At 37.9% G+C, this 27,457-nt stretch overlaps 1 protein-coding gene across 1 annotated transcript; it reads right to left on the bottom strand.

Annotated features, from left to right (window-relative positions):
- MAP3K7CL (MAP3K7 C-terminal like) lies at positions 1–26,724 on the bottom strand. The gene is made up of 5 exons (XM_032207641.1): positions 26,707–26,724; positions 26,344–26,452; positions 17,374–17,435; positions 7,773–7,888; positions 1–181 (listed from the first exon to the last, which is right to left on the bottom strand). The coding sequence occupies exons 1-5, from the start codon at positions 26,722–26,724 to the stop codon at positions 1–3; spliced, it is 486 nt and encodes a 161-aa protein (XP_032063532.1).
- Positions 26,725–27,457: the final 733 nt, after the last annotated feature.

Below are 27,457 nucleotides of genomic sequence, written 5' to 3' on the forward strand. Positions count from 1 at the left end.
TTACGAGGATCCCTGTCTCTTTTGGTACTGTATTCTGAGCTTTTCCAGCTGCTCTACGCACTGCGTCTGGGCCAGCTTCAGCGTTCGGTTCTCCTCCGTCAGTTCCGCATACTCCTTCGCCAGCTGAGCAGCATCCATGCTTTCTTTTTCCACTTGTTCCAGCCTGGCAATCAGCTCCTTTCTGACAAGAACAAACAAACAAGCAAACCAGCCGCAAAGATTAAAAATGACAGTGAGCAAACACGTATTGTCATGTGTCAGGTTAAAGCTGGGCTACAGGCTGTTAATACAGTATTACCTGAGCTGTTGTGAAATAGGCCTAGAAACCTAATCTGTTAGAGCCATCCTTCTTCCTTCAAAGTATGAACCTGCCAAAATCTCACAGGTCTGTTATTCAGTGACCAAACCTGCAAAATGCAGATGGTCTACAAGTCAGTATCTCTAACTTCAGTCAGAGCTGGCCTTGCATCTTACTGAAGAAAATCAGCTTCCCTTCGGACCATACACTAGAATTTTGCTTGCAGAAGAAGAATAACTTTTTTTTTTTTTTCTCTTAATACTGAATATATTTGAAAGTGAGCAAGTGTTTTTGTTTTTGTTGTTCAGCTGTTCAGCTTTATGATTATGTTCTGTGAAGTATGACTGGTTTTGTTTTCTTTTCTACAAAGAAAAAAATATATATTCTGGTAAATGCTAGGCACACGAACCCAAATTCTACATATTGTGCCCATAATGTTTTTATTCTCAGCTCTTAGTCCTTCTGCTGCGGTACAGTCATCCAACTGCAAACCTGACCCCTCCTGGTCTTTTTAAGAGCAGACACTTGAGGATTCAAGCTGTTGCTTCTTCCTGGAGCGAGTCCCCCAGTGCCCTGTGTTCCCAGGGCTGGCCAGGAGCCGGAGCCCCCTGTAGAGTATCAGCTGAAATTCCCTCAGCAGGAGCTGAGATAAAAGAGGCCTTAAAACAAAACACACTGAATGCATGAGTAACTCATGGGGTATCTAATCGCTCTCCACTTAGTTACCCAGCAGACTAGCCTGGTCTCTGCTTTATTTCCCTTTGAGTCAAATCATTTCTTCACCCCTGCTACAGGAAGCCTCTTCTAAAGGGTTCTTAGCTCGTTTGATCATTCTATCTTGGAGATTAGTTAATCTTTTAACTGTTTGTAGCCCTGTGACTTTACTTCTCAGTCATGTCAAAATAATGCTGGTAGATCATCTGTGGGAAGATGTAATGCCTTCAAAGTGGGTAGCTTGTTCCTGCACTCTTTGCAGGAGCCCCCTGGCAAGCTGGACCAGTGCTTTCATAAAGGAAATTCTTACAGAAAAGGAATTCTGTCTCCGCAGGTCAGAGTACTCCCAAAAGGATAATATTTCAAATTGAGCACTCGCATTACATGTACCTGTAAAATTACCACTTCCAGCAGCGTAACTTAAAGCACCTGGGTTTTGAAATAAGAGTTCTCCTATCTGGTCTTCTTTTAAGATTAGTCTAATCTTCAGTTTTCAGAGATAGCAAAGTTTACCCATGGCTTAGCTGACTGCAGTCACAGTTACTGCAGTTCAAGGAGTCACAAAAGACCCCTGGCACACTCATTTCTTCCAGCTGTGCTTCTCATATAAAAAAGAAATAGGGAACAGTTAGCAGCCATTACAGCAATTTAAATCATCCGAAAGTTGTAGTATATCGAAGACCTCCTGTAGCTAAATGTTAGCTTTGTTTTATGTCACTGGTGTAATGCACATCAGCTATACTGTAGCAAAGTCTCTTCTGTTTGTTTTCACCAGATATAAAATATATCTGATTAGCTCTGCAAGAAAAAATGTTAAGGGTCTATTTTTCTTCAGCAGAATTCTGTTAACATTTGGCACAATACAGCTTTATTATTTTTTTTAAAGCAGCAAGCCAGATTCATTTCTCTTTGCTTAGACCATGCTAGATCAAAGAGTTTTCATATTGGCCAAGATGAACTAATCATGCTAGAAAATGTGATATTCCAGCTCCTATTAATGTGACTATCAACCACAAAGGACTAATTGCAAGTACGCTTTAGAGAGTAAGAAACATATTTAAGGACAGTGAGATTTTACTAGTCTAACAGCCTCAATCAAGTTCAGCCCTTTGGGCTTCGTCTAGATGGTTTTTGTCTCTTAGGACCAAAAGAGAGCTTCAGCAGTATTTCTCTGCAATTGTTCTACTGGTACAATGTTGGATGGATGGATGGATGATATGAAACTTTTCCAAACTACAGGCTGTTGACTAAGTCTTCCAAACACATTTATTTGTAATAATTCTTACTTTTCTTACACTTTACAAAGTTCTTAACGGGAGGTGCAGTGAACACACTAATAAGCAATCAGCATCTTAAGAGCAGGTAAACCTTTGCCATGAGGAATTTTAGTACTTGTGGGAGAAAGGTACTGTCTACTCTACTTGGACTTGAGCCAGGCAGACAGCGTGCAAACTCAGACAGCTCTAGTAATGAATGTCATTCCTGATTTGATAAGATGAGGCTATGTGCAAGCATGGTTTTCATGCTGCCCTCTAATAAACCTAAAGCAGTGCAGGTGGCTTCTTTTTTTTTCTTATTTCTTCCTGGGATTAAGTTTTGCTGTTAAAGAAAGCAAACAAGAGCTAAGATCAAAGTATCCTCATTTCTGCAGTCTACTCTCTAGGACCTCCCTCCCAGAATGCAGTTTCCTTGCACTGAGGTAGTAAAATTGCCCTGTTCTGAGTCAGCAGAACCTACTTATTCCCTTCCCATCAGGATCAACACCTGTTTACAGGGTAGGGTGATGTTTCAGGCAAATACTGCCAGCCTGCCACAGAGATCTAAAATTAGAGTACCAGGGAATTGCTAAATGTTATGAATGGTGTGGTTTACGAAGCTCACAAAAGGATGAGGACAGTAACTAACATTTGCTTCTGATCTAATCCAGGATTTGAACTTAGCTCTCAGAGGTTAAAGAACATCATACTAAACTCTTGCACCATCTAGTCTTTGTTATGGATGCCTAATAAATAGATCTAGCATTGTGTAATCTGTGCTTGCTGTTAATGGTTACCCTGTGTTTAAATATTAACAGCATTGATAAGGTATTTTCTAAAATGGTGCTGGGGTACTTGAAGCTGTGAGACAATCTGTAACGTGCACTTTAAGTGTTCTTTTTGGGGGAGGGGCTGGGGTGAGAAGGGAAGACCAGTGTGATTTGCATCAAAAACGAATAAACCACAAGCCAGACCAGACCACGAGAAAAAAAAAGAAAAAAAAAGAAAGAAAGAAAAAAAAAAACCAGCAACAAAAAATAAATACCAAGAAAAGTGTCAGGTAAGACAAATATACTTAATTCCAGAATTCCAGATAACTCTATTTGGAGATGAACTGGACTCAAGGCAAACAGCTTCCACAGTGCAAAGAGCTGCCTTTGTCTTCACCTGGTTGTGAGCAACATATTCATGATTATGAACCTGTGGTACTACACACTTCTTCCTAGCTGACGTGTCTGTGTTCTGGTGGCCATAAGGTCATTTACTCTTCCCGTATTTGACTTTCATGTCAGGAGGAATCAGGAGATTCCCGTCAGGTAACTGCTGACTGAGGAGACTGCCCTTGTGTGTTCAAAGTCTGGTAACTAATTTCTTAAAATGGAGATAGCCTATTTTAATGTAAATAAAACCATTCCTCAGATGCTGCCAGCACATAAAGGTATGTAAGTATTCATTACTACAGCAGGGCATGATGAGGTTTCTCTTTGTATTTGAGAAGACATTTCTACTGATTTGGCGAGTTAACAGGTATTTTGTATGTGTTTGAGTTGATGAAAAATCAGGTCTAGAATGGAAAAATTAGTCATATAAAAGGTTGCCTTTATGTCTTAGACCAATCTTTTTCTGCAGTACCTGCAAGCCTGAAGACTACTTGTCTCAACAGTGTAGGTACTCTCCAGAAAGTGTGCCTGGAGGAACCTTGGGCTTGAGACCTTAGAAAAACTCCTTGAGTCATAAAAGCATTCTAAAGCATATCCCACAAAATTAAGTGGACATCTCCACTGCATGTCTACTGCAACACATGTGAAGGAAGGAAAAGCAATCATCTCCATTGCAAAGAAAAAGAGCAATCCTAAACCAGGTGGTGGTCAAGTGATATTTTCTGGAGAGTTATATTAGAATTGTCTGGGGGAGGAAAAAGAGAAAACCAGCCAGAGCTAAGAATATAAGATATAGCTAGCAACCATGGCAACTCTAATATTTAACTACATAATCCAGGGTCATTATCTAGTAATAGCAATATAACAAGTGCTCAAAATAACCAGCCATCCCATCCCTTTCACCCAAACTTAGATACCCAAAAACATCTGTTATGGAAATACATGTGTGTTTCTGGAACATAAATTAAATAACATTCTGTGACCTAAATGTAGTGTGTTCTCGCTCCCACACCCGTTTCTTTCTTTTCGATCATGTCTCCCATTCCAGAGTGATTTTGTCCCTTCTAATACATATTGCTGGCATAAATGGCATAACTGGGAAGAGTTTGAGTGAAGACTGCAACCAGAGTTATGATGATTTATATTAGCAAAAAATAAATAAATAAAAATCTACACGATGTTCTCTTAAATTCCTTCAATTTCTTGCTTCCTTTTATTTGTCTTTTTCCTAACTTTTTTCCCTTCTCATTTGCTTTGCCCCATGAGTTTCCCTTTTATGAACATACAACCTCCCCTGCTCTTTTACGTTTCCTATTTCCATGTAAAATAGTTATCTTCCCTCCCAGTCAACCTAGTACACTCTCTTGCAAGCTGCATTGCACACAACAGAAAGGGGCAAATAAGCTCTGTTCTTGCTCTGAAGAAAAGCAAGCTCTGTGATTTCACACCACTGATTTTCCATACTCCAGCCATACATCATTCACACACCACAGTGTGAGACAAGAAGAACTAAGAACTGAAAACCTTTGAAAAGTTTAAAAAGAGTAAATATTTTTTGACTATTTTAAAACAATGTTATTCACCTTTCTAGTTCTTAAATACACCTCCTTTAGAAATACACCTGTGTGTATTATTTCATATATAATAGGTTAAATTGAACTTTGCAGGTTGGAAAAAAATAATAATGTATTTTCTCTTGTTTGTTTTACTAAATATGTGCAATACTTCTATAGATATTTATTTCAGGTTAACTTAAAATAATTTCTTTCTCCTAGCTACCAAATTTTTCTCCATTTTTAGTCAATTTTTAGTCCATTTTCTGCTTTGTTCCTGATAATCATCATCTTCAGTATTCTGTGTACCACTGCCAGGTAGGACTTGACATTGGACTTTCACAGGTGAGTTGACTTATGGTGAAGTTCAAAACACTGGCAGGGCTAGTGTCTTGTTGTCTTCAGTAAAAATGTAAGTCAAAGAACACTGCACAAATTACTTGTTCACATTAAAAAGCATAAAACTCTACTTCTGTCCATTTTATCAAATTAATATTTAAAAGAAATGGACAATAGTAACAGAGAGCAGATGTATTAGACAATTGTGAATCTGCATTTCCATACAGTTAAATTCAGATGTAGAAGATCAAGACACCTGTAACAGTTCCTAATCTGCTCAAATTTCTGAAAGCTGCAGACAACTCCATATTTTCAGTTGGATTATAACTGCTTTTGAGTCTAAAAGCTGTGCACCACACCACATTTCTTATAGAAAAGACGAATCATTTTTCTTGAGAGGAATAGTCAATATGTGTGTCACCCCAGATGTCATGATCTACTCTTCGCCTCTTTAATTCAGCATATGCTATCCTATAAACTTCCTTTAACTTTCAAACTGTTACTGTTGATAATGTTTTTAGATATAAATAAATGATTGCTAGACCAAAAACCTCATTTATGTTTTGCTTACTTCTACACCTCCACACTTGTACCTCCTTTCTACCTAGTTTTATACAAAAATCAAGATAAATTTATTTAGGTCATATATGCTTACATGTGTGTAGAGGTCCATATGTCCTAGTAAATTTCTAATCCACTTTCTGATTTCAACCAAATTTTACAGGACAAAGAAGTCCCAGTTTCTGGAAGGTTTAAAACAAACAAACAAACAAACAAACTCCCCTACCCCCTAATGCTACAGAAAAGACAGACAACCCAAAGGAGGAAGGCAGTATGATGAGCCCTCCTCCAAAACACTACACAATAGAGAATCTACCTGAAGGGAGGGACTTCATAAATAATTCCCTGGAAAAATAAGCTTCCGTTGGCAGTTGCAGCTTTTTAAACCTCAAAATCAAATAATCACAATGCACCAATCTGTAGGAAATTAAGCATCTTCAATTCTAGTGCTTGTAGGATTACTTCTTCTGATTAAAGGATCTGGGAGGTCATGAAAGGTGCTGCACGGACACCTTTCATGTCTAAGCACTTCACAGCTACACAGCACATGAACATCTAAGCCACAAATATGTAACCAGGAGGCACATAACAAAGGACAATAATAGAATTCTATTTGTTGCCTTATTCAGCTGCTGTTGCATTAACATATTTACTGGGGAATTAAATCTTCTGTCCACAAAACAGGTTTAGCAAAGGTAGAAATAGTGGAAACTGCCTCACATTATTCTACTGTTGACATTCACTAGTGGAACGAAGGAAAATGCCAGCTTGAAGCCCCTTAATTCATCCAGAATGACACTGCTGAAAGGCTGACTTCTGGTCTTAGAAGTTAGGATAGTTTTTGAGTTCAGATAAACAATTTTTTGCATGTATGTGCTGTTCTGAAGAAGCAAAATATTTCTAATTCGGCTAGTACCACAAATTGTATAGATATATAAAAATGCATTCAAATAGTGTCTGAGTGTCTCTCTTCCATAGATTGTTTCTCTTCCATACATAGTTACGAGCTATATTCCTTCTTTCACCATATGCTACACCAATCACAGAAACTTCATGCGGCATTTGGAAGAATGATTGTGTCTTTGTTTTCCCAAGAAGCCTCCGAGATCCACACTGAGGTAATTCTTCCTGAGTAATGCAACACTTCTTGAAGTCACCCTCAATGTGAATATAAAAATAAAAAAGCATTTGCAGGAGAAATTTAGCAGTAACTGTTATTGCTTGGGGTTGGTTGTCTGGTAGAAGCTTTCACTGCTCACCTTCTTTCCTCTCTCAAAATTCCTTTGTCAGGTTTCTTGTGGAAATAATCACAGAAAGCACTTTGCCATTAAATAGTCATGTGAAAATGACAGGGATGTGAATATAGATAATAGATAAAAATTAAAAATATATATATATATAATATATATATATATATATATAAAAGCCTATGTCCAGCTTAGGCACTTTGGATATGAACAACTAAAATGTGAGTGTACATAACAATGATGCATAGAAAAAGTTTACTAATATTGTCAAGTTACCTACACCAAACTGAGGATTCATTAAGCTTTTCAATAAAACATATAAAGTTACACTGAAAAAAAAAAATCCCTAAAACTCTAAAGGGGACTTGTACCAGATGAACCATACTGTTATTTGATAAAGAGTCCTAATACTGTCAGTGAAGGTTTTAAGAGACATCTGTAAAACTGAGGGCCCAGAGCTATGACAGCTCTGTGTCCTCTGTGTTCCCAGTTGATCCTAAGGACCAAGGCCCTAACTGTTGTGCTGTACAGTGACTGCTGGGCAGAGGAATAAGGTCACAAAATATTATCTAAAACCCGCATGCTTAGAACAGGATTTTACAAGGAGAATATACAGCAGTAAATACTTTGTGGAAGTTACTCACTTTCTTTCTTCCAGTAAAGCAATTTCTTTCTTCACCTCATGGTACTCTTCTGCTATTTTGCAGTGCTGTTTGTACACCTGCATAGATTCTGTAGAGTCATGACAAGGAGGCAGAGGCTTTATGAACAGAGGAAGAAAAAAAAAAAACAACATATATATGTATACTGCTTTTGAATTAAATATTCAAAATAAACACATAGGTTTTTTTTTATTTTGGAAGATACAACCCTTATTTTCATCCCTGTGAGAGTACTTTGAGAAAAAGTTTTTGGCCCTAGCTGCAGTGTTTAAAATACCCCTAGTGATAGCCTTTCACAGAAGGGAAAAAAACACTTTTCTGCATAAGAACATGCATAAGCCTTCAAATCTTGTTATGATTTTCAGAACTTTCCTTTACAACTTTGCAAAGTATCACTAAAGATTGTTCAAAGAAAGATTTCTCCCTTACCTCCCCTTTTTTCAGCTATAGAGATATAGGAATGCTAAAGTCGACACATTGTTCATACCTGCAAAATACATGAGCATGTTTTCACTGCAGAGACTACAGCACTGAACAGAAGGGTAATTTGAGTGTTCTCCCATTCTGCAACTTTAGGAGAAAATATATGGAAAGCTATTGACTAAATACTCTTTCACAGATTCAAGGCTTCCTCCAGCTTATCACTAAAATGGACAGGACCATGAATTGAGACACCAGGTCTGATTATGCTGGACTCCATAGGAGTTTCACTGCTCACTCTGGTGAAGCCAAGATTTCACAGTGTTTTGTAACCCAGCAATGCTTCAGTCTCTAAGTAGTTTGCTCAAGATTGCATCCAGTTTCTCTGCATCACTACTCCATGTAGAAGAAGGGGATATACTTGGTAGAAATGTTATGAGAGTAATATCAGTTATATTTGCAAAATGTTTTGAATTTCCATGAGAGGTGCATGTGAGATTGAGAGTAGAAGGTAACAGCATTTAAAAAGAAAAAATAAAGAAGAAATACAGATTAAAAAGACACAGTGATGGTAAAAGCCTCCTAACCTGAATACCTACATTATTATACTTTTTTTTTTTTCTTTTTCCCCACTGCACACTGGAGTTAATAAGTATGGCAAATAAAACCACTCTAACCTGGGACTCCTCATATGATTTTCAACTAAAATCTTGAAAATACAGTGTGGTTAAATGTCAATGCTTTTTTTTCCTTAAAAAGTATACAACTTAATTTGGGCCTCAGGCTTGACTGTCACATTTTGACCATAACACTTACAGGAAGTGTAGTATTTTTAAGTTATTAGCCATGAATCAATTGACTGTAAATGAACTCCAAATAGCATGCTTCAGCCACCTGTTTGAAGCAAAAGGAAGCACTTAAAATAGTTCCTTTACTGTCCAGTTAAAGAAATACAATTGCTTTTCACAATGTAAGTAGATTTTTATTGCTTGTTTTCCTACTTTGACTCTTATTTGTAGCATAATATTCCTTCGATTGCATTGTTAGAAAAATAAAAGCACAAGTCTTCAGACATTTCCTATTTATGATCTTCTAATCTTTTGTTTTAGCTGCACTGGAAATTTAGATTTTATCTAGCATATTCACAGACAAAGATTAAAAATGTTTTTATCCTAGGGGCAGGGTAAGCTGGCTTCAGATGTACACTAGCACATAGATGTGACTAATGTATGGACCTCTGCAAGTATTTGTAGATGGTATGCAGTTCCTCATTGAAATTTTAAAACGGATACTCCTTTTCCATGTTAAAAATGTAAAAAATGCTGTAGCAGAATTGTTTCATGACACAGTTCTGAGCTCAGAGAATTTGGGACCCCAGGGAAAGTGCAGTCCATTACTTGATGAATCTGGGCTTTTAATTGCATTTCGATGTGGATGAGCAATAGCACCATTCATATAGTCACCTAAATAATAAGCACAAATTTAACAAGACAGAATATAGAAGTCTCAGTGCTCTAATCCAAGAATGCAAGGGTGAGCCAAAGTAGCATCTCTGGTATCTACCAGAGATCAGCAAACAACAAATGCATCATAATAAAACAATTTTAAACAGTTCCCAGGGGGAAAGTCCCCAAACACTGATATTTCTATAAAAAAAACTTGCTTTTGCTTCCAACTTAGTTTCCGCAAATCTAGCTGGTTGAAACCAGTTTAAAAATTAAAGCAGCATTCAGCTTCTATATTCCAGCTTCCCACTCAAAAGATATATTTAGAGAGCTAAAAATTATCTAGTCATGCTGAGACTTAGTATCTAATTCCCACTTAGAACCAGTTGCTGACTTTCAAACCCCTTCCTACCATTGTTTTCTCTTCAGCATCATTTTTTCTTATATTGATATTTTATCACTCAAAATAAACTGACAACAAAATAAACCATCAGTTTATTAGTATTCCACTTATACTATTCTATTTCAATCTTGATGGATGCTATTAAGCACTAAATCAAAAACTTTTTTAATTGTGAAAAGCTACCTATTTAATGCATAAAAGTTAAGCCAGAACATAAAAATTACTGTAAAAATGTACATTTGATTATGTTTTTGTCATCTGGATATTTTGGTTTGCACTTTGTAAAACTGACATTTCTAAGAATGGTTTCGGAGATAGTGCCAAGAGTTTGTATGAGTAATTTCTGGCCAGTAGTACATGAAACACAGGCTTATGCATTCATTATTTAACAAACAGCTCTACTATAATCACAGGAGACATGGGGAGGTCCAACAGTCTAGCCATTTTTTTGCTCTGCACCAGAAAATGTAAGCCAACTCATAAGCATGTGGAAATTATTTTAGCCATGTCTAAAGGCATATTTTTTTGACATAAGCAAGAGTACAGAGAATTAATAATGTGTCTGTTCCCATCAAGAGAAGCATTTTCAGAAGATGGCAGGGCAAACTCCTGAAAAAAAAATGCAGAAGGAGTCAAAGCTTACTTGTACTTCAGTAACTCCAAATTAGCAGATATTTACAGTGTTGACACACTGCCACAGAAAACAGTAACAGCACAGTAGTAGTTACTGGACTAGCCCATACTCATCTAAACTGGACTGGGAAGAGCCTACAAAATCAGTGAATCCAGCTCCCTGATATCAGGAGCAAATTCTGTAATCCACGGGCTTGTCATGTTCTTAGAAATACTGAAGTCCCCTGCCCCAGGTAGAAGACTGGCCCAGAGCCCCACAAAGGATTAGATCATTTATTTATTTATTTATTTATGTCCTTTCCAATTCAGTTTTGTGGGAGTTTACATATTTTTTTATTTTTTATTTTTTTTATCATGCCAGCACTAGCTTTCATTCAAATGTTGGCAGCCTATCTGGGCTGCTTTTCCCCTGTGATGTACTTATAGAGGGCCCTCAAGCAGCCAAGCTGCATCCCTCTAATCCCTCCCAAATTAAGCTTCCTTTTCTTATTTTATCCCAGCAGTCTTCCTTTGCTGCCCGTTCCACCTGGCAGGCCTTTTTTTGGACACCTGTGAGAAGCCACATGAACCATTTCAGTCACTACCCTGACAGCAGTCTTCTGGTAACTTGCCTGCAGCAGAGAGGCACTGCAATTCCCAGTAGAAAGCACATCCATGAAGTCTATGTGCTCTTTTTCGGTAAGAGTTCACTAGTTTCCATAGGTGACAAATCACAATAGGCCTTAATAAAGTTCAGTTTACAGTATGTATTTTCTTTCATTCAGAATCCGAAGCCATACTATAATTTCTCCTTTGTACAGCCTGAGCTGGTTACTTCATGAAGTGTCTTGTCCATCTGTGATTAATATATATAAAAGCATACCTGCTATATAAGCAAAAAAAAGACCCTGCCAAAGAAAGATATATTTAATGGTAGCAGTTGCTACTTTTAATCCTGCTTATTTCAGGCTTCAGTGTCATCCACCCTCATTTTCCTCCACTGGCAAAAAAAATGCGCACGCAGCATCTCTGATCCTGTTCACAAGTCTAATATAAAAGCCATAGCTTTCAATGAACCTAGTGTCTATCCTGCTATCCCTAGCTTTCAACAAGGTCCTAGTATTTTCCTAGTATTTTGTGAAACAACTCACTGTGACCTTGACAAGCTTTCTACAGACTCCTGCAAGTATACACTAAGAGATCCTGTTATAGGCTATTCTGTTACTTCACGTATGTATGTACATCTGTACAGGACATCTGCACTGTCTATTTAGATTTTAATTTCAAATCCAGATATGAAAGATGTTGAAAGATGGTATGCAGAGGCAGTTCATGAAGAAAGAGCTTGTTCATGTAGAAAGAGATTTCTGCTTGTTTAGGACAGGTTGAAGGAGCTGTTCTAACTACAGTCTTTGCTGGGGATCACAAAAAGACAATTTTCATTTTACTGTTTTTTTTTTTTTTTTCTTGCTTTACTCACTTGACAAAGTATATTTTGCCATGCCATATGAATATTAGCATTCCACATCCACAGAAATTCACAGCCAACAGTAACTTTTGTGTAGTCAATAGTGTCACCCCAGCGCTGAAAAAACTTTTGAAGAGTTTATTTATTTTTGTTTGCTTTTACTTTTTGGTTCTAGGCACTTTGAAAAAAAAAAAAAAAAAAAAAAAAAAAAAAAACATCAAAACCTGTTTCTGAAAAGTTCAAAGTTTAAAGAAAAAAAATGTGCCCTGCATTTTTGCTAGCTGAGCACATGGACTCATCTAGAAGACAATCTCTAGCCCATGTGTAGAATAGTTGACCACTTTTTGTGGATTTGGTAAACCAAACCCAGCTAAAACATTCTGGAAAAACAGAAACTCCACTGACACTGTTTTCCATGTGGTCCATGCTCATTACATGGCCTGTACACTCTTCCATGATGGAAGGAACCACATTATACCAAGCAAAAGTGATAGCTGCACATTGCTGAGAGTTTTACTCTCCTTGCCTGAGAGATTTTCCATCCTTTTCCCACCTCAGTATGATGCCTGACTTTGTCAATATCTGTCTTACATAATCTAAGATCGTAGTTATCACAGCAGCATTACGGGAGACTTAGCAAGTTCATAGGCAGTCAAATCTAATTATAGAGTACCAAGGTACTCTAGGAAATCTCCTGAAATTTAATACTGACCATACTTTTTAACAACATTGGATATTTTTTTTAACTTTGTAAAATAATTTGTATGTGTCTACCAACGGTCTTGTCAGTCACCAGAAGCAATAGTTGCACTGTTCAAGTTGCAGAGTAAATGAAGCTTCTGCTAAATGCCCGTGTCACATAAAAACCTGTCCCTTTTGTAATATTTTCATTGTTTCTTTTGTATAGACGTTTCCCACTAAAGCATGAAAAACTTCCCTTGACTTAACAAGCTATTATAAACGGTTGGAGTCGCTGCATCAATTTTACAGTCATCCAACTCCATCAATGTCAGGAGATTCATAATATAAAACACAATATAAATGCCTCTCTCAAGCTCATGATTTCATGAAAAGAGGATAAAGAATTACAGAGCACCCTGTGTGCCTGTACGTGACATGTTCTTTCCTATCCCATACTCCTAGCTGGGGTAAAGACTTTCTTGGAGAACTGAGCAAATCACAGGAAATGTTGGAGCAGGACAGATGGCATACAGGGCTTAGATGGGGGTACTTAACGCTAGGCACCTTCATCTATATTCAGTGACTTAAACAACAAGGTCTTAGATGCTGATGTATGTATCTAAATATAGACAATAACTACTAGCAGAATGCCTGTCAGAGGCCACCACCACTATGCAGCTAATCAAGGAAGCACCTTCCAAGGCCTGGTCCAACTTTGACACTAGGTAAAGGTTAGCTTTTCCCAATGGCAAACTGACAAATGTAGGAGCCTATCCTCACTTTACTACCACTACATTGCTTGCATAAGCATGGGGGTGAACATGACACTGAAGCCCACATAGGCAAACTGTTGCTCTTCAGTGGAAATATAATAAATTGCAATACTGCAAATAAAAGAAACAAAAATTAAGAACTTATTAATACAAGCTTTGTTTCATTTGAGCATCTCAGCAACCTCGTTTTATTTATTTTATGTATTTTATATATAAGTAATAAAGGTTGAAAAGAGAACAGACTTTTTCTGTATGTAGATTGAACTCCTCTGTTTTCATTGACAGGGCTTTTGTGTCTGGTTGATCATGCCATAAATACATTCAAAAGCATCAGTATCTTATTTAAAGAAACAAACTATAAAGGAAAGGTAGGTGTCTATACAGTACATACACAATACTTTTTTTAAGGCTTAAAAAAAAAACAAGAACAAAACTTTCATGTTAGAGATTTTTCTTACAAATTACTCCGTGGAACTTTTTCCTATTAGTGGAAAATGTAACACTCAAAAAGGTAGTTGGACAAGACAACATTTTTGGTCTGAACGTACCTAGGAACACTAGGCAGATCACCGTTATTCTTCAGAAAGCAGCTCTGACTTTCAGCTAGGTTTGTCCTCTAGTAAGAGTGCTTATAGAGCATTAAGTATTTGCAGTTAGCCTCCTAGAAATACCTTTTCTCCAGCCAATCCTACCTCTACCTCTGCAAAGCTGGCACTGGTGCTTGGACAGCAGGCTCTATAACCCTGCCAGGGGGCGGCTGCACTGAACTTTGCCTTGCCATCGGACACCAGTGCCCGGAGAGGAGGTATGGTAGGATTGTGGGAGGAAAACTGGGAACACAAGGTAATTCTGCTCAAACAGCCAAGTTGTCTGCCAGGGCCTAACATAGAAGGACAAGGGCTTGAAGCCCAAAACAGAGGTGCAAATTGCTTGGTACTCAGGCTGTGGTCTGCTGCCTGCATGCATAAAATACTAAGGCACTGATTCTCCAAGTGGCTTAGTGAACGTACATATCTTTCAAACTGCTTTCAAAATCCAACCTGAAGATCAGCTAACTTCGGCTCTTCTTTTACAGGTTTCAAAATCTTGCTATTTTTCAAATGTAAAAAGTTAGTTGTTACCTGATTTGGTTTCTTTTAAGTGACTCTTTAGACATCTACCTTGCATTTTTAGTTTGTTTCTTTAAATAAAACACTGATGCTTTTGACTGTATTTATGTCATGGTGATGAAAATCTTGTGGCTGGCTGTAGATGTGATGTTTTTATTATGGAAATATTTACCACCATTCTTACAAATTCAAGTATTTCAGGCTGCTATGCCGCAGTTGATTAGAGGGTTTGCTTACATGACACCTCATGCTGCTTTATACTAGCTAACTCTGGGATACAGAAAAGCTTGGATGGAATGACAAGGAGCACCACCATTCAATACTTCTGCAGGTCCTGGTGAAATCCATGTTGTTGTAGCTTGCTTCTGAAATATGGGAGCTACCTGTTTCAAAGCCGGTATGGATACATTAACATAAATTGCAACCACATACCATACAGGGCCAACACACCCTTACTAATTTGGATTACAGTAATTTAAAATTGTAATTAATAAGAAATTGTAACTAGTTAAATTATAACTTTATTAGAGTTACAATTAGTTCAAAGCTTTAAAGCAGTTTAAACACAATATAGTTACATTAAATGTGTATAACTTTAAGCCGTGATCCAGATTGATGAAAGCAAGGAAATTCAAGTATTCCTTGTTACAGCTAAATGCACTGTTACCTCTACACAAGCTGAGAGCCCCATGCTGACTTAACTGTCCCTAGTTGAGCATAAAGACGTCTAAATATAAATATGCACGTGAGCTTGAAAAGCTAAAGGATGAAGCAGCACCACTGACTTTATACTTTCAAGAGCTTGAGTCAGATAATCCACATAAGTTATCCTTTGAACTACCTCAATATCACCAAGAAGTTTTGGAAGGATAATAAGAAGAGCATTACCTGAATCAAAGCCTTTGATTGCTTCTTTGAATTTGTTGTCATCCTGAGATGATAAAAGTAAAGGAAGGTTCTCTTGAAAAAAAAGTAAATGTTAGGTACTTAACAGGCCAAGAGGGTGTACTTTGTGCAGCTGCTCTAGTGCTTACTTAGAAAACTTTTACTGAAGGCCTATTATTTATCCAACAGATTTGAATGCTTCCAGAGGAGCAATTTCAATCTATCACAAAATTACAAGCTTAGAGCACATTATATGTTCCAGAAATGGGTCATAAGTCTTAACAAAAAATCATCACCCAGCCTGTAAAGTACCTACATCTAACACTAGCAATCTTGTTTTTATGCACCAACAGTAATGATAATCATACTTCGCTCTTTTAGAACAGTCTTTACTCACTGGTCTCAATGCTCTTTAAAAAGGAAGGTAAAAAATATTAACCTCATTTTACAGATCAACAGAGGGATGAGGCAACTTCTCCCATATCACAGTGTGTCACTGACAGAGTTGGTAAAAGACAGCAGGTTACTGACATTCATTCACTTCAGTGCTTCTGCCACAAAACAATATTGCTTTTCTCAAATGGAATCCTTCTGAGGGAAGAAAACATCAGTCCTATCTGCTGCACTGGAAGAGCAGTGGAATAAACAGGCCAGCATATTGCCCTGCTCTTTTCAGCCCTGATCTTAAGTTGCTATTAATTGCTTTAATCCTTCCTAGCTATGCCTATGGATCCTGCCTCTGTTCTCAGGATTACAGGGACAGAGCAAGTGGAGTCTCTGCCATCCTCCATTCCCTCCTCAGCCATCCTTTTGATGAGAACAGCAGGAGAGAAAGTGAAGCCCATTAAGTCAGCAGCCCTCCAGAGCTGTCTCACTCGCTGATGGGGACAGGAAGGATGACATCATTGGACACCACGGCCGCTAATGCCTTTCTCAGTTTACACTCAGGAAACAACTGCCTTCATATTGAAATATCAGAGGAAGTCTAAATGCTCCTGGGAAACAGATGATCTGAAGTAGCTTACAAAGGCCAACAAACACTCCAGAACCGCCACAGAGGAAAGGGAAATAATCCCTGGATACAGAACTGGCTCTGTGCCTGGACAACCATGGACTTGCCATCAACTTGCCGCTGGATCACCCAGCGTATCAGGGCTCTGCTGTGCTACACTGCCATCACAAGTCAGAGTGGTCACAAAAGGCTTCACCTCCATTCTCCAGTACTGTCTGCAGGCCTCTGCTAGGGCAGCACGCTAGGGTTGCCAGCTGTGCAGCATGAACTAGAGTAATTTTGAGAAGCCAGTCTTGATGACCAGCCTTTGTTACCCGAGATTAGAGATAGGATGGCACTGTGTACCTTTGCACTCTCTTGGGATGCTTCAGAGAGAACTGATCATACCAACCTTAGCACAGCCTGTAGGCGTAAGAGTGTAATACCTGGCTCATTCCTGCTCCCATCAAAACCACAAGAACTCCCTTCACTGCAGTGCAGTAGTACATACTGTGTTTTGCAAAGGAATTGTAAAAAAAATAAGAGTAGGTGAGATTATTCAAATAGTAGTTTCCTTGCAATTGGATTAAAAACATCAAATCACTTTTTCCGCAGATCTTAAAAAGACAATGTTTTCTGCTATAGAAATTTACACAGCCTTATTAAACATTAATAGGTTAGAGAAGCACCACTGAAAACTTTCATCTTAGTGTAACATCCAAAGCCTTTTAACAAAACAAATCTAGTCAATATGAAGTAGAACTGCAGTCCAAAAAATAAAATAAAATAAAATTACCTGCAGCTGCTGATCTAGTTCTGGAAATGCCAAAGGGAAGGAGTTTTCAGGTGCATCATCATCTAAAAGGTACACATTACATTAAAAGCCAGTATCTACCCAAAAAGAGCATTTCAAATGATCTGTTCAATGTAGCTCTAAATTGAATATACTCACAATAATACCAGGATTAGGCAAACATTTCCATATAGGCTTATCTTTCTACACCTGAGATATCTTAACAGACTCATTGTAAATAAAAATGGGTGGGAAATAAAATGTTTAGGTGCTGGGAAAGCAGAAATCGTTTTTATTATTATTGCAGTGATTAAGAAACAAAACAAAAGCAGTTACAGAAGTTAATACATGTGGTGTATTACACCACATGTATTTAATACATGTTTATTTAATACAGAACAATAAATTCAAGCAATCTTTCTCCCTGAGATATCCATTACAGTGCAAAATAAAGAACCCTCCACAGACAGCATCCTTACTATAAAAGGAGTTCATGACTGGAATGAAAGGGAAAGATATCTTACACATCACAGTACAACGACTTACCAGGGATAAAACAACAATAATAGAAATCTTTCCTCCCACTATCCAAAGGCAACCACAAGAACATGCAAATCAGACTGGCAACCCTGTAATTGGAAGACCATTACCTACATAGACATGATTAGAGCAGCAAAGCACCACAAACTTCTCCATACTACAAGGGAATGCCTTTACTCTAACCTGTAGATAACACTCCTTCTGTACTAGAGTTAGTTCATTCATGACAACAAGCCAAACTGTGTTTTCATTTATTTCTTTATTTTTAGTACAGGCTTTCAGCAAAGGTGGGACAGAGTGTGCCAGTTGCGTCAGTGTTGTGGTGTGGACACCTGCCCACTAGTAGCTGGACTGAGATCAGAAATATGAATCATAGTAGCGTCACAGCTAGCCACTGCAATATTTCTTTCTCAGTGACTTTCACACTATCAGTTTTGCATTGGATTGTGATGACTGTTTATGTATCTTACTACAGGTTACGGGAGGTGAAGAGAAGGTTACTATTAGCTAGCTTACAGAGTTATTTGTAATGTGTCAAAATTAAACAAGGATGGCTCTCACAGGAGAAAATTGCTACTATAGGTCAGATCTAGCAAACTGCTCTATGCTGGCTGACCTGTACGCTACAACAAAACCCAAACAGGATTAAAAGAACCACGTGTCAAAGCAGGATTCTGTACGTTCTTAAAGAGTACAGGCTAGGATTTAAATTATTTGACAAGCATTTGTTATCTCTTTATCCTGACATACAGCAAAGTAGGTTAGGGCAAACAAGTAAACTAACCCCTTTATCCTACAAAGAACAAACATACTGGCTAACAGTTTGAACTTTGCTTTATCTAGCACAGGCAGAGCTGTACACCACTGGGAAGGGATGCCCAGAGAGGGGAAAAAATACCATGATAAAGAAGGCAAAAGTAAAAGTTTTTGAACTTCTGTAGAAAACAGCAAAGGGGTATATTTTTATGGGGTAGGGGTCTTGCACATGATGTCATACCCCACCACTTAACTTCATTTTGTACACCATGTCCTGTACATGCCTATTCTGGAAAATATTTAAATTGCTTTAATTGTAGAGTTCTATCTCATTGACATGCAAGTGTTTACCTTTAATTTGCAGTTGCTTTCTTGTACAATATTTAAAAATAGACTAATATTCTAAAAGAAGAAAGATGAATCATAGAGCAGGACTAAAAGGAAGGACAGAACAGGACTCAGTCAGACTAGGGGTACAGCTGCTCTACAAATATTTGGCTGAATAGCTGTTAAATATTCTGACAGAGATATTGGACCAGAGCAGTGGACAGCAGTTAAGCTGCTATTTGTTTTGACAATTCCTGCACTACAGGCATTGGTACAGTAGCATTAAGGACGGAACTCAGACAAAATTTTAACTTAAGGAAAATTGAAGCAGAAGCAACCCCGGAAGCATTTAAAGGAACAGCCAATAACTACTTTTTCACTGAATCAGATATTAATAAGAAAAAATAGTTTCAGAATATTAGAAGAAAAATGGATTATCCTCAGAAAAGAACAAGAAAAAAAAAAACTTGGAAATACTTTTGAAAGGATGGAATACAGAGAAAAATTACTACAGAGGAAATCCTTTCAATAAGCAGATGTTCCCTGCTTATTTTCTGAACTCAAGTGACTGAGTCAATGGTACTAAAAATAGAACATATTGGTATCCTAACCATTATGGCATACCATAGTACATTTTATAATGGGCCTGCCCTAGCATCTATTGAACAGCTGTTAGGTTTTTTTTTAGTTATGCTAGTTTAAGACTTGTTTAAATCATCCTCTCGATGATGTTCAGCACATCAGATAAGCTGGGGTCTTCAGTAGCTTGAAATTTTTCTGAGCTCCTAATTCTCTCGGGATCCTTTGAAATTTTCATCTTAAGTATTCATCCCACAAAGAACTAACGGAAACCTCCACAGCTAACTGCAAGCTTGTTTTTGAGAACAACAACAAAAAACCTTCCCCAAAGCTTTCAGTTAAATAAATTATTTCTTCAGGATGGTCTACATTGCACTGTTGTCAAAGTAACAACCACAAAAATAACAACAAAGAGCACTTGGTAAAAATTAAACACATTTAGATTTCGCAGAAGGGAAAAGCAAATGACAGCAATTATTCACCTCCAAAGACTCTTATGAGGATGTTTGCAGAAAATCAAGAGGAAAGAAACTCTTGCGCTTTATTGCAAAAGAATCACTAGTGCCCTTAATGTTACACAGGGGATCAGGCTAAATCACATTGGCTTCTAGCCTTAAAAATCTATGACTCTGAAAATCAGAAACAGTGAAAATGTCCCAAGTGTCAAAGAAAATATTCTGAAGATCAAAGCACATTCATAACTACCTCCTTATCTACGTGTATTTGTTCTTTTCTATTCTATATCTCCTTTACTAGTCAATAACGAAATATCTCTTTCTCCTTTCCTCAGTTTATTATTAGCATTTAATGAATGCCTAGTTATAAGTAACCATTGATATGATCAAGGATATTCCTTCTAATAAAGTCAGTGGCTTTTTTGTGCCACAAAAGCCTGAAAATAATTAGGCTGATTCTTCACCAGACACAAACAGCATCTCGCCCCTGCAGTCATAATTTCACTCCTCCCTTCCTGGTTGCTCATAAAGAAAATGGATTTATAATGAAAGCCGGTTGTTGAGAGTATATCTTGTGACAAAAAAGATCATGGACAGCAAGAAAGAATGAAAAATGTGCGTGTTGCAATGAAACACGTGAAATGAAAAAAGTGTGTGAATTTTACAGCCATCCCAGTAAACTCAACAGCACTAACCTGTGATGTGAAGGAGTCAGATGAGACACTTCATCAGTCTAAGTGAAAATACCTGATGCATGATTTCTAAATGAGTAGCACTTCCTGATTGCCCATGGATCCTGAAACTAATTTTGAAGGTCTATATTTAAAAGTGTACTAAAGGTAAAGACCTGTACTCCAATTACAAAGACGAACTCGTTGCACATACAGTTGACATTTTTTTAACCAAAGACTCTGTTCACATATATGGAATAGTTTGACTTTCATGTTTGGTTCATCAGGTTCACACATTCTGTGTTTGTTGCCGAAAATTCTCATTATAACGCAGAGCATGAGAGACAAAATCTCCAGGGAATTTAATTCCTCCTTTTACTTTCCTTTCTCTTGGGCTGAGACAAAGCATCCTTCTGTTTCAAAGCCAGCTCTCTGACCATTTCTGTAAGAAAGCTAACATAACAAAAGAACAAGGTCTCTATGCTGCCCAGCCAACACACCTTCCCGGTGAAATGGCGTGGTGGGCAGAGGTGTGTGGCCTAGCAAGGCTAAGTCACTCAACCTTTGTTGTCCAGCTGAGGTCTTGTCTCTCTGCTGATAGCACCTATTAATACAAACGTGATGATGGGCTTATAACATGTGATACAGAGGTTCACTCAGGCAATCTGATTTAGAAAGATGAACTATACTGAGATGCACTGTCTTCACAAAAAAAAAAAAAAAAAAAAAAAAAAAAAGACATATTACTACTTATTAGTGATCTCCAGATGCATTCTGTCCCCTGATACATTCTAATATTGCATGGTTAAGAATGCATCACGCTTTCTGGAAATCTTCACGTAATTGTGTTCTGGACTGAGAGAGATTCCTATAGCACAGACCTCCATGATGCAAATAAACAATCAAAATCCCTCTCACTTTACTGTCTGACTGGCAAAATGTCTGGTACAGCGGAGAGTAACACTCCTGTCTTTCCCTACATGTCTACTCCATTTAGCTGAACTGTGGGCTACAGGCAAGAGTTGATGAATAAATACTTTAAGAACAACATCTGATTTATCTGCAATATAAACTCACAAATTACAGTTTCTCTAGAGTCTTTGCAAAGATAGAAATAGAACATAAAAATTTAAATGTGTTAAAAGCACATTAAGGTTGCTAAATCAAGCACTCAAAATTTAGGAAATGCCAATCACAACTCTGCTTCCTTGAGTAACTGAGTTATGATCCAGTCTTTAATTATACAATCAGATACTATTTTTCTCTTCTACATGCGTGGGCAAGTGTATTCAGATCTCTTCCTCCTAAATTAAAGAATTAAATTGGTAACATAAGTAGGCTGTTATCCTGTAAGTGGATCAGCCCTTGCACAGGAAAGCTGCTCGAACTTGACTGCAAGCACTGCAAGCGACCATGGGACACCAGCGGGAAGCTGTGTATGGGGGCCCAGCCTTGGCCCTCGGAGGGCAGCAAGGTCCAGAAGCCACAGCGCTGGTTACTGACAGACGAGCATGGACCGATCGAGTTGATCCTGGAAGGCTGTGTGGCTAAGTGACTGGGACTTGGCACTGCTGCATGAAACTCCCTGGGTTCTATTCACAGCCCTGCCTGAAACGACCTTACGCAACCCCTCGGTTACCTCACTCGCAAAATAGTGGGGAATGGTCACTGCCTGACCCAGGAATAGGCTATGAAGGCTTGCTCAATAATAAGAGTTGTAGACCTCCCCAAAATAGAAGCAGCCCATAACACAGGAGGTAAGAGCAAAACCCTCCTACTCAGTATACCTTCACCTAAGCCTAAAGTGTCCTATGAGGAATGTACAGCCGTTATTCCTTTTTAGGGTATCTCACTTAAGTTCCTGTCTAACTTCCCCAAAATACAACAGTAGGTACTTCCTATCCTAATAAGGTCTGGCACTCAGAATTTATTAAACATGTGGGGCTGCAAAGACATGCATGAGCCATAACCAAAAAGTGAATGCACTGTGATGTTCTCATGTTGTCCTGCTGTAAAAATATCTTACTTATAACACAGAAATGCCCCAAAGTCCTCAAACATGGGTCCATTATGCCAGCCTCTGGACAGACAGGCAAAGTGGCAACATGTTTCCCCTTCAAAAGCTAACAGCGTGTCTTTAGATAAGAAGCAGCAAGTGGGGTGAGGTAAGTGAGCGATGATTCTTGTCATTTCCAAAGACCAAGCCACTTATTTGAAGGTTGGGTGCAGATTTAGGAAACTAGCCTTATAATTTCTTGCCATATATTTTAGAAAACTCCATCAGTTTTCAATCAATACTTTGTCAGCTGGAAAGCCTCTGTTGCCATTGCAGTGAAAATGAGTATGGAGTAGGGATTTGAAGCTTGCTATTGAAAAACAGCCATGGCAAAACAGTCCCGCATGATCAGCTATATAAAGCAAAAATTCTTTATGGACACTAGGAAAACAAAGGCATAAAGAAAAGTAAAGTCATTTACTATGCTTGCAGAAATACTACATTGTTCTGCTGTCCGTTCGTTTCATCACAAGATGTGTGTTTTGCCTTTGTTATCAGTGATTTTTCCTGAGGGTGCTACCAGAGGTAGAATAATTTCAAAGGAAACAAACAAAGTTAAAAATAATTTCAAAACAAGTCACTGATCACCACTTGTTACAAGCAGAACTTTTCAGCCAGATTCAAGCTCTTTTTTTAGAAGAGAAAGTGAAGAGATGTTTACCTATAAAACTTAGATCTATTACATAAAATAAATCCAGTACTCTAAATTTAATAAAGTTCCAGTTATAATCATTCTATCTTAATATGTTCAGTAAATTATGTTTAAATATATAAATTAAGACATACTGAATTTAATTGGTTTAAATAAATTGATGTTGACAAACTACAATGAACTTTCTATTTGGGAACACTTACTTAAATTTTGGCACACCACATTCACTTTAACATGTATTAGTTTCCAAGTGATATAAGATAGGCTGATGTCTCAGATTCATCAATTTAAAACAGTACCTTAAGTCAAACTGGTGCAATATGGTGTGCAGACACACCCCAGGAAACCTATGTTTGATGCCAGCTTAGTGAACTTGAGTAAAAGAGCCAAAATAGACATCTATATATACAGGAATAAGAGATACACAATAAAACTGTCATCTTATATAGCACCCCTGCCAGCCACTATTCTTGAGACTTTTAAGGAACTGGTTAGCCTACTTTCACATTAAACACATTGCACAAATCTGGCCGGGATTTCAGTCATCATGTGTTGACTGATAAATAATATAACACAATTAAGTTATTTCTTGTATACTCAGGATAAGCCTGCTCCTCTCTTGTAGGTCAGTTAACACAAAGTAATCTCTTCTCAGGAGTTAAGAGCAGTTTCTCCTTTCACTGCTTCTCACACCCAGCACTTGGTTACAATCCTAGCCAGTGAGATAATCACCACCCAGAAGAAACATTCCATTTCCCCTTTTTATATCTAGTTATGCTGCAAGTTCCTCCGAGTAAGCAGTTGCACAGCCCCCGGAAGGATAATGCAGCATTACTTAGTGAAACCTATCACTGTGCCTTTCAAATGAGATAAAATTCAAGGAAAAGTTTAAGTCATGCAGATTTCCTCACCACTTAGCCCTGGTGAAGGACTTCTCAGATATACCCTAGCAGTACAAAAGCCTCACCTGATGCTTTACTGTCACACAAAAAGCAAGTAACTCCTGTTTGAATTAAAAGCAAATATGCTTGTCAAGGAGGGAAAAGATGTTTCTGTTGTTTTTTTTTTTAAGATGAGCTGCAAAAAAAAGCATATGTTATATACTTATTTATGCTATCTCGATTCAACTATGGTGTGCTGGAAGTCTGCAAACCTGATAAAAGTTTATTTGCTTTGCCTTCTTTGAATATATTAAATATAATAACATTTATACGTTCAGGCTTACCACTAAAAGCAAGAGTAGAAATCATGTGATGTGGTAAAACAGGATGCCAATTGAGACCTCTTACTACTGCAAGGGAAAATATGGTACTCACTTTACCAGTTTCATTTCAGTTTTATCATTATTAACAGAAATTCTGGAACTATGGAAAAGTTCAACAAAATGTAACAGAAAAAGATTACCTTTCTGCAACTAAGATTCTTTTTATAAACGTTAAGAGAAGCTGAAATTATTAGCAGGATAGAAAAGTAAAAAATAAAATATGATGCAATGTTAAGGAAGCTAGGCTTCCTGCCTTTCATGTCCTTCTTCTTCCAAGCTATTCACAACCTTGTTATTTCCTACTGCCGTCTCTTGTCACAAACCACTCTACCCTCTTTGATTTTCCCATGGTCTCAGCTTTCCCTGACTTGTTTTCACTGTCTCATATAAACATTCTTCTTCCACAATTCATAAGAGCACTCCCTTTCTTTTACATCTTTCTTCAAGACCTAGCTCTGCCATAATTCCTGTAAGAAATGTACCATGCTATTATATCCTCAGAGGTGAGAATGATTCATTATTACTTTCTATAATAAAAATGCAATTACCAGCTTATTATAATTTATGTAAAAAGGGCACCGAGACAGCCACATATATTTCTTTATATTCCTTCTCCCAGCCTTTCAGGATCACTCATCTTTATGACCTCCAAGTTTTGTGCAATAATATACTTAAATGTTTGTTTTTAAATCTCCTTGCATAATGGATTAGATTCTATTTCAGGCTTGTAGCTGCAAATTAATATTATGCAATAAGAAGCTATTATTATTATTAGCTATGTATATTCTAAAATATCTTTAAATGAGAAAATGATATCCAAACTAAGACTATTTACACAAAGCTCAGGAAGAGACCTCACACATTATCCTACAGCACATGTCGTCCAATAAAGCAATCATCAGCACTGGGTTTCAGTTATCGTTATCAGAGATCCTTATATTTCACACCATCAACACGTCTCAATCCTTACTCCAGGCACTCACCTCTATCAACAGCTCAGCCAATTTTTTAAAAGATGCTTCACAGCTTCCTATCTACTTTATTACACTCTGATTTTTACTGTGTGCCAACAGCTCTCTAGATCTTAATAATATTTAAGATATAAAGTAATAATATTCATTTATTCCAAAGGCCAAAGGGGCCATGTGCACACAGGGCACATTTGGGGAAATTAATGCTCAGTCAGCAATTGCTGACAGGATAAACATCAATGAAATTTCTGCTACTTTCTTACGAAGCATGACATGTGGGGCATCCGTTTCCTGAAACCTCTCACCAAGCTGGGCACATGTGGCACTTTCCAACCTGAAGGGAAAGTCTCTTCCTGTTCTAGCCTCATCCACAGTACAAAATGTCTTTTTTCTTTTTTTTTGTTTCAAAACTCCCCCCAAACCAAGCATACTTTAAATACAAATAATTTTGATAGTTAATGAAAATCTTTTGTATATTCCACAAACCACATGAAAAAAAAGTTAAGATCTAAAATGTCAGTCAAGTCATTTTAGTCTAATGAAATTGTTAGTGGAAACAGAAAAACTGATCAAATGCTATTACTCAGGAAAAAAATCCACCCATTACACTGGACTTCATTTGGTATTGTAAACATGGGTAAAAACATGTAAAACTTAAAAGCAGTTATTTCCTTGTGGTTTGATCTGTAAATTAAACTGTACCTGGGGTTTCATTCAGGCTGAAGGCAATTCGTACTGGCTTATCAGCAGGTACCCTGGCGGTGGTGATCATGTGGGCACTTGAGCCAATGCTTTTACTTGTTTGTTCCAGCTGAAATAATACAAACAATATATTTATTACAGAGCATGTAACACCATTCAACAAATGAGTTTTACTGCTTTTCATGCATTCATAGCTGCCTCTCTCATTCTAGCTAAGCAATGTTTAGAATGAAAGTCAAGGGAGCGCCATTTCACTTTTCCATTTAAAAAGGATTTAAGTGAAATTCAGTGCACAGCCTGCCTTTCTTCTGCTATTTGTAGGTTAGAAAGAACGATGGCAAAGGAAGCGTCCCCTCTCCTCACCTGCTTGCTCCCCGCCATTGCCCCTTCAGCAAGCCTTGACTCGTGGCAATGCTGCCTGGTTCTGAAGGTGAAGAAGGAAGAAGGGGTGGGGAGATGAGAGTAACATGACCCCAAGCCTGCCATGTGATTGGAAACGTGCACACCACTCCACATGGTGTCAACGAGGAGGCACCCATCCTCCTACCTTCCACCCATCCTCCTACCTTCCACCCATGCTCCCCCATCAAAGGGTGCCTGGTAGTTGCACACTCAATGGTGAGAAAGTTAGTGGCTCGCCAAACCTTGGTGGTGATTCCTCAGTGGAACTCTCTGCAGGTGTAGGGGTCTTTCTGCATGGGTTGCCTCCCGGATCCAGACCTTAGTCAGTCCTCGGTATTTCTTCTGAGACCACCAACTCCAAAAAGTGGTTTTAAGGAGATGAGACCCTGCCCATTAAGAAAACTGCTAATTCATTTCAAGCAGGGCACCGAAGAGTTGTTGAGCAACAACAAAAAATTTTATTACTACTGATCTGTAATGCTACCATTAAAACGTCTCAGACCACTCAAAAGTTGTACACGGATTTCGTAGTGTTTAACCTTTTGAATGAATAACTTTGGTTGAACTCTATTAAATAGCTGAACATAAACTTAATCCCCTTGCATACCTAGCACAAAGCTGCTAAAATTCACAGATATTAATTTTCTGATTAGCTCCATGTGGGGAGAACATGAAGTCAGTGGGACTTCATGCACGCAAAAGATCTGCCCAT

Source organism: Aythya fuligula, chromosome 1, assembly GCF_009819795.1.
Source record: "Aythya fuligula isolate bAytFul2 chromosome 1, bAytFul2.pri, whole genome shotgun sequence".
Taxonomy (NCBI): domain Eukaryota; kingdom Metazoa; phylum Chordata; class Aves; order Anseriformes; family Anatidae; genus Aythya; species Aythya fuligula.

Bases quoted from the DNA above. Each gene is read 5' to 3' on its own strand.
- MAP3K7CL (XM_032207641.1), bottom strand. The intron at 17,436-26,343 runs GTACAGTTTAAT...TGTACCTTTTAG, and splicing joins CAGCCTGAATGAAACCCCAG to ATGATGATGCACCTGAAAAC. The intron at 7,889-17,373 runs GTAATTTTATTT...CTGTTCATAAAG, and splicing joins AACTAGATCAGCAGCTGCAG to CCTCTGCCTCCTTGTCATGA.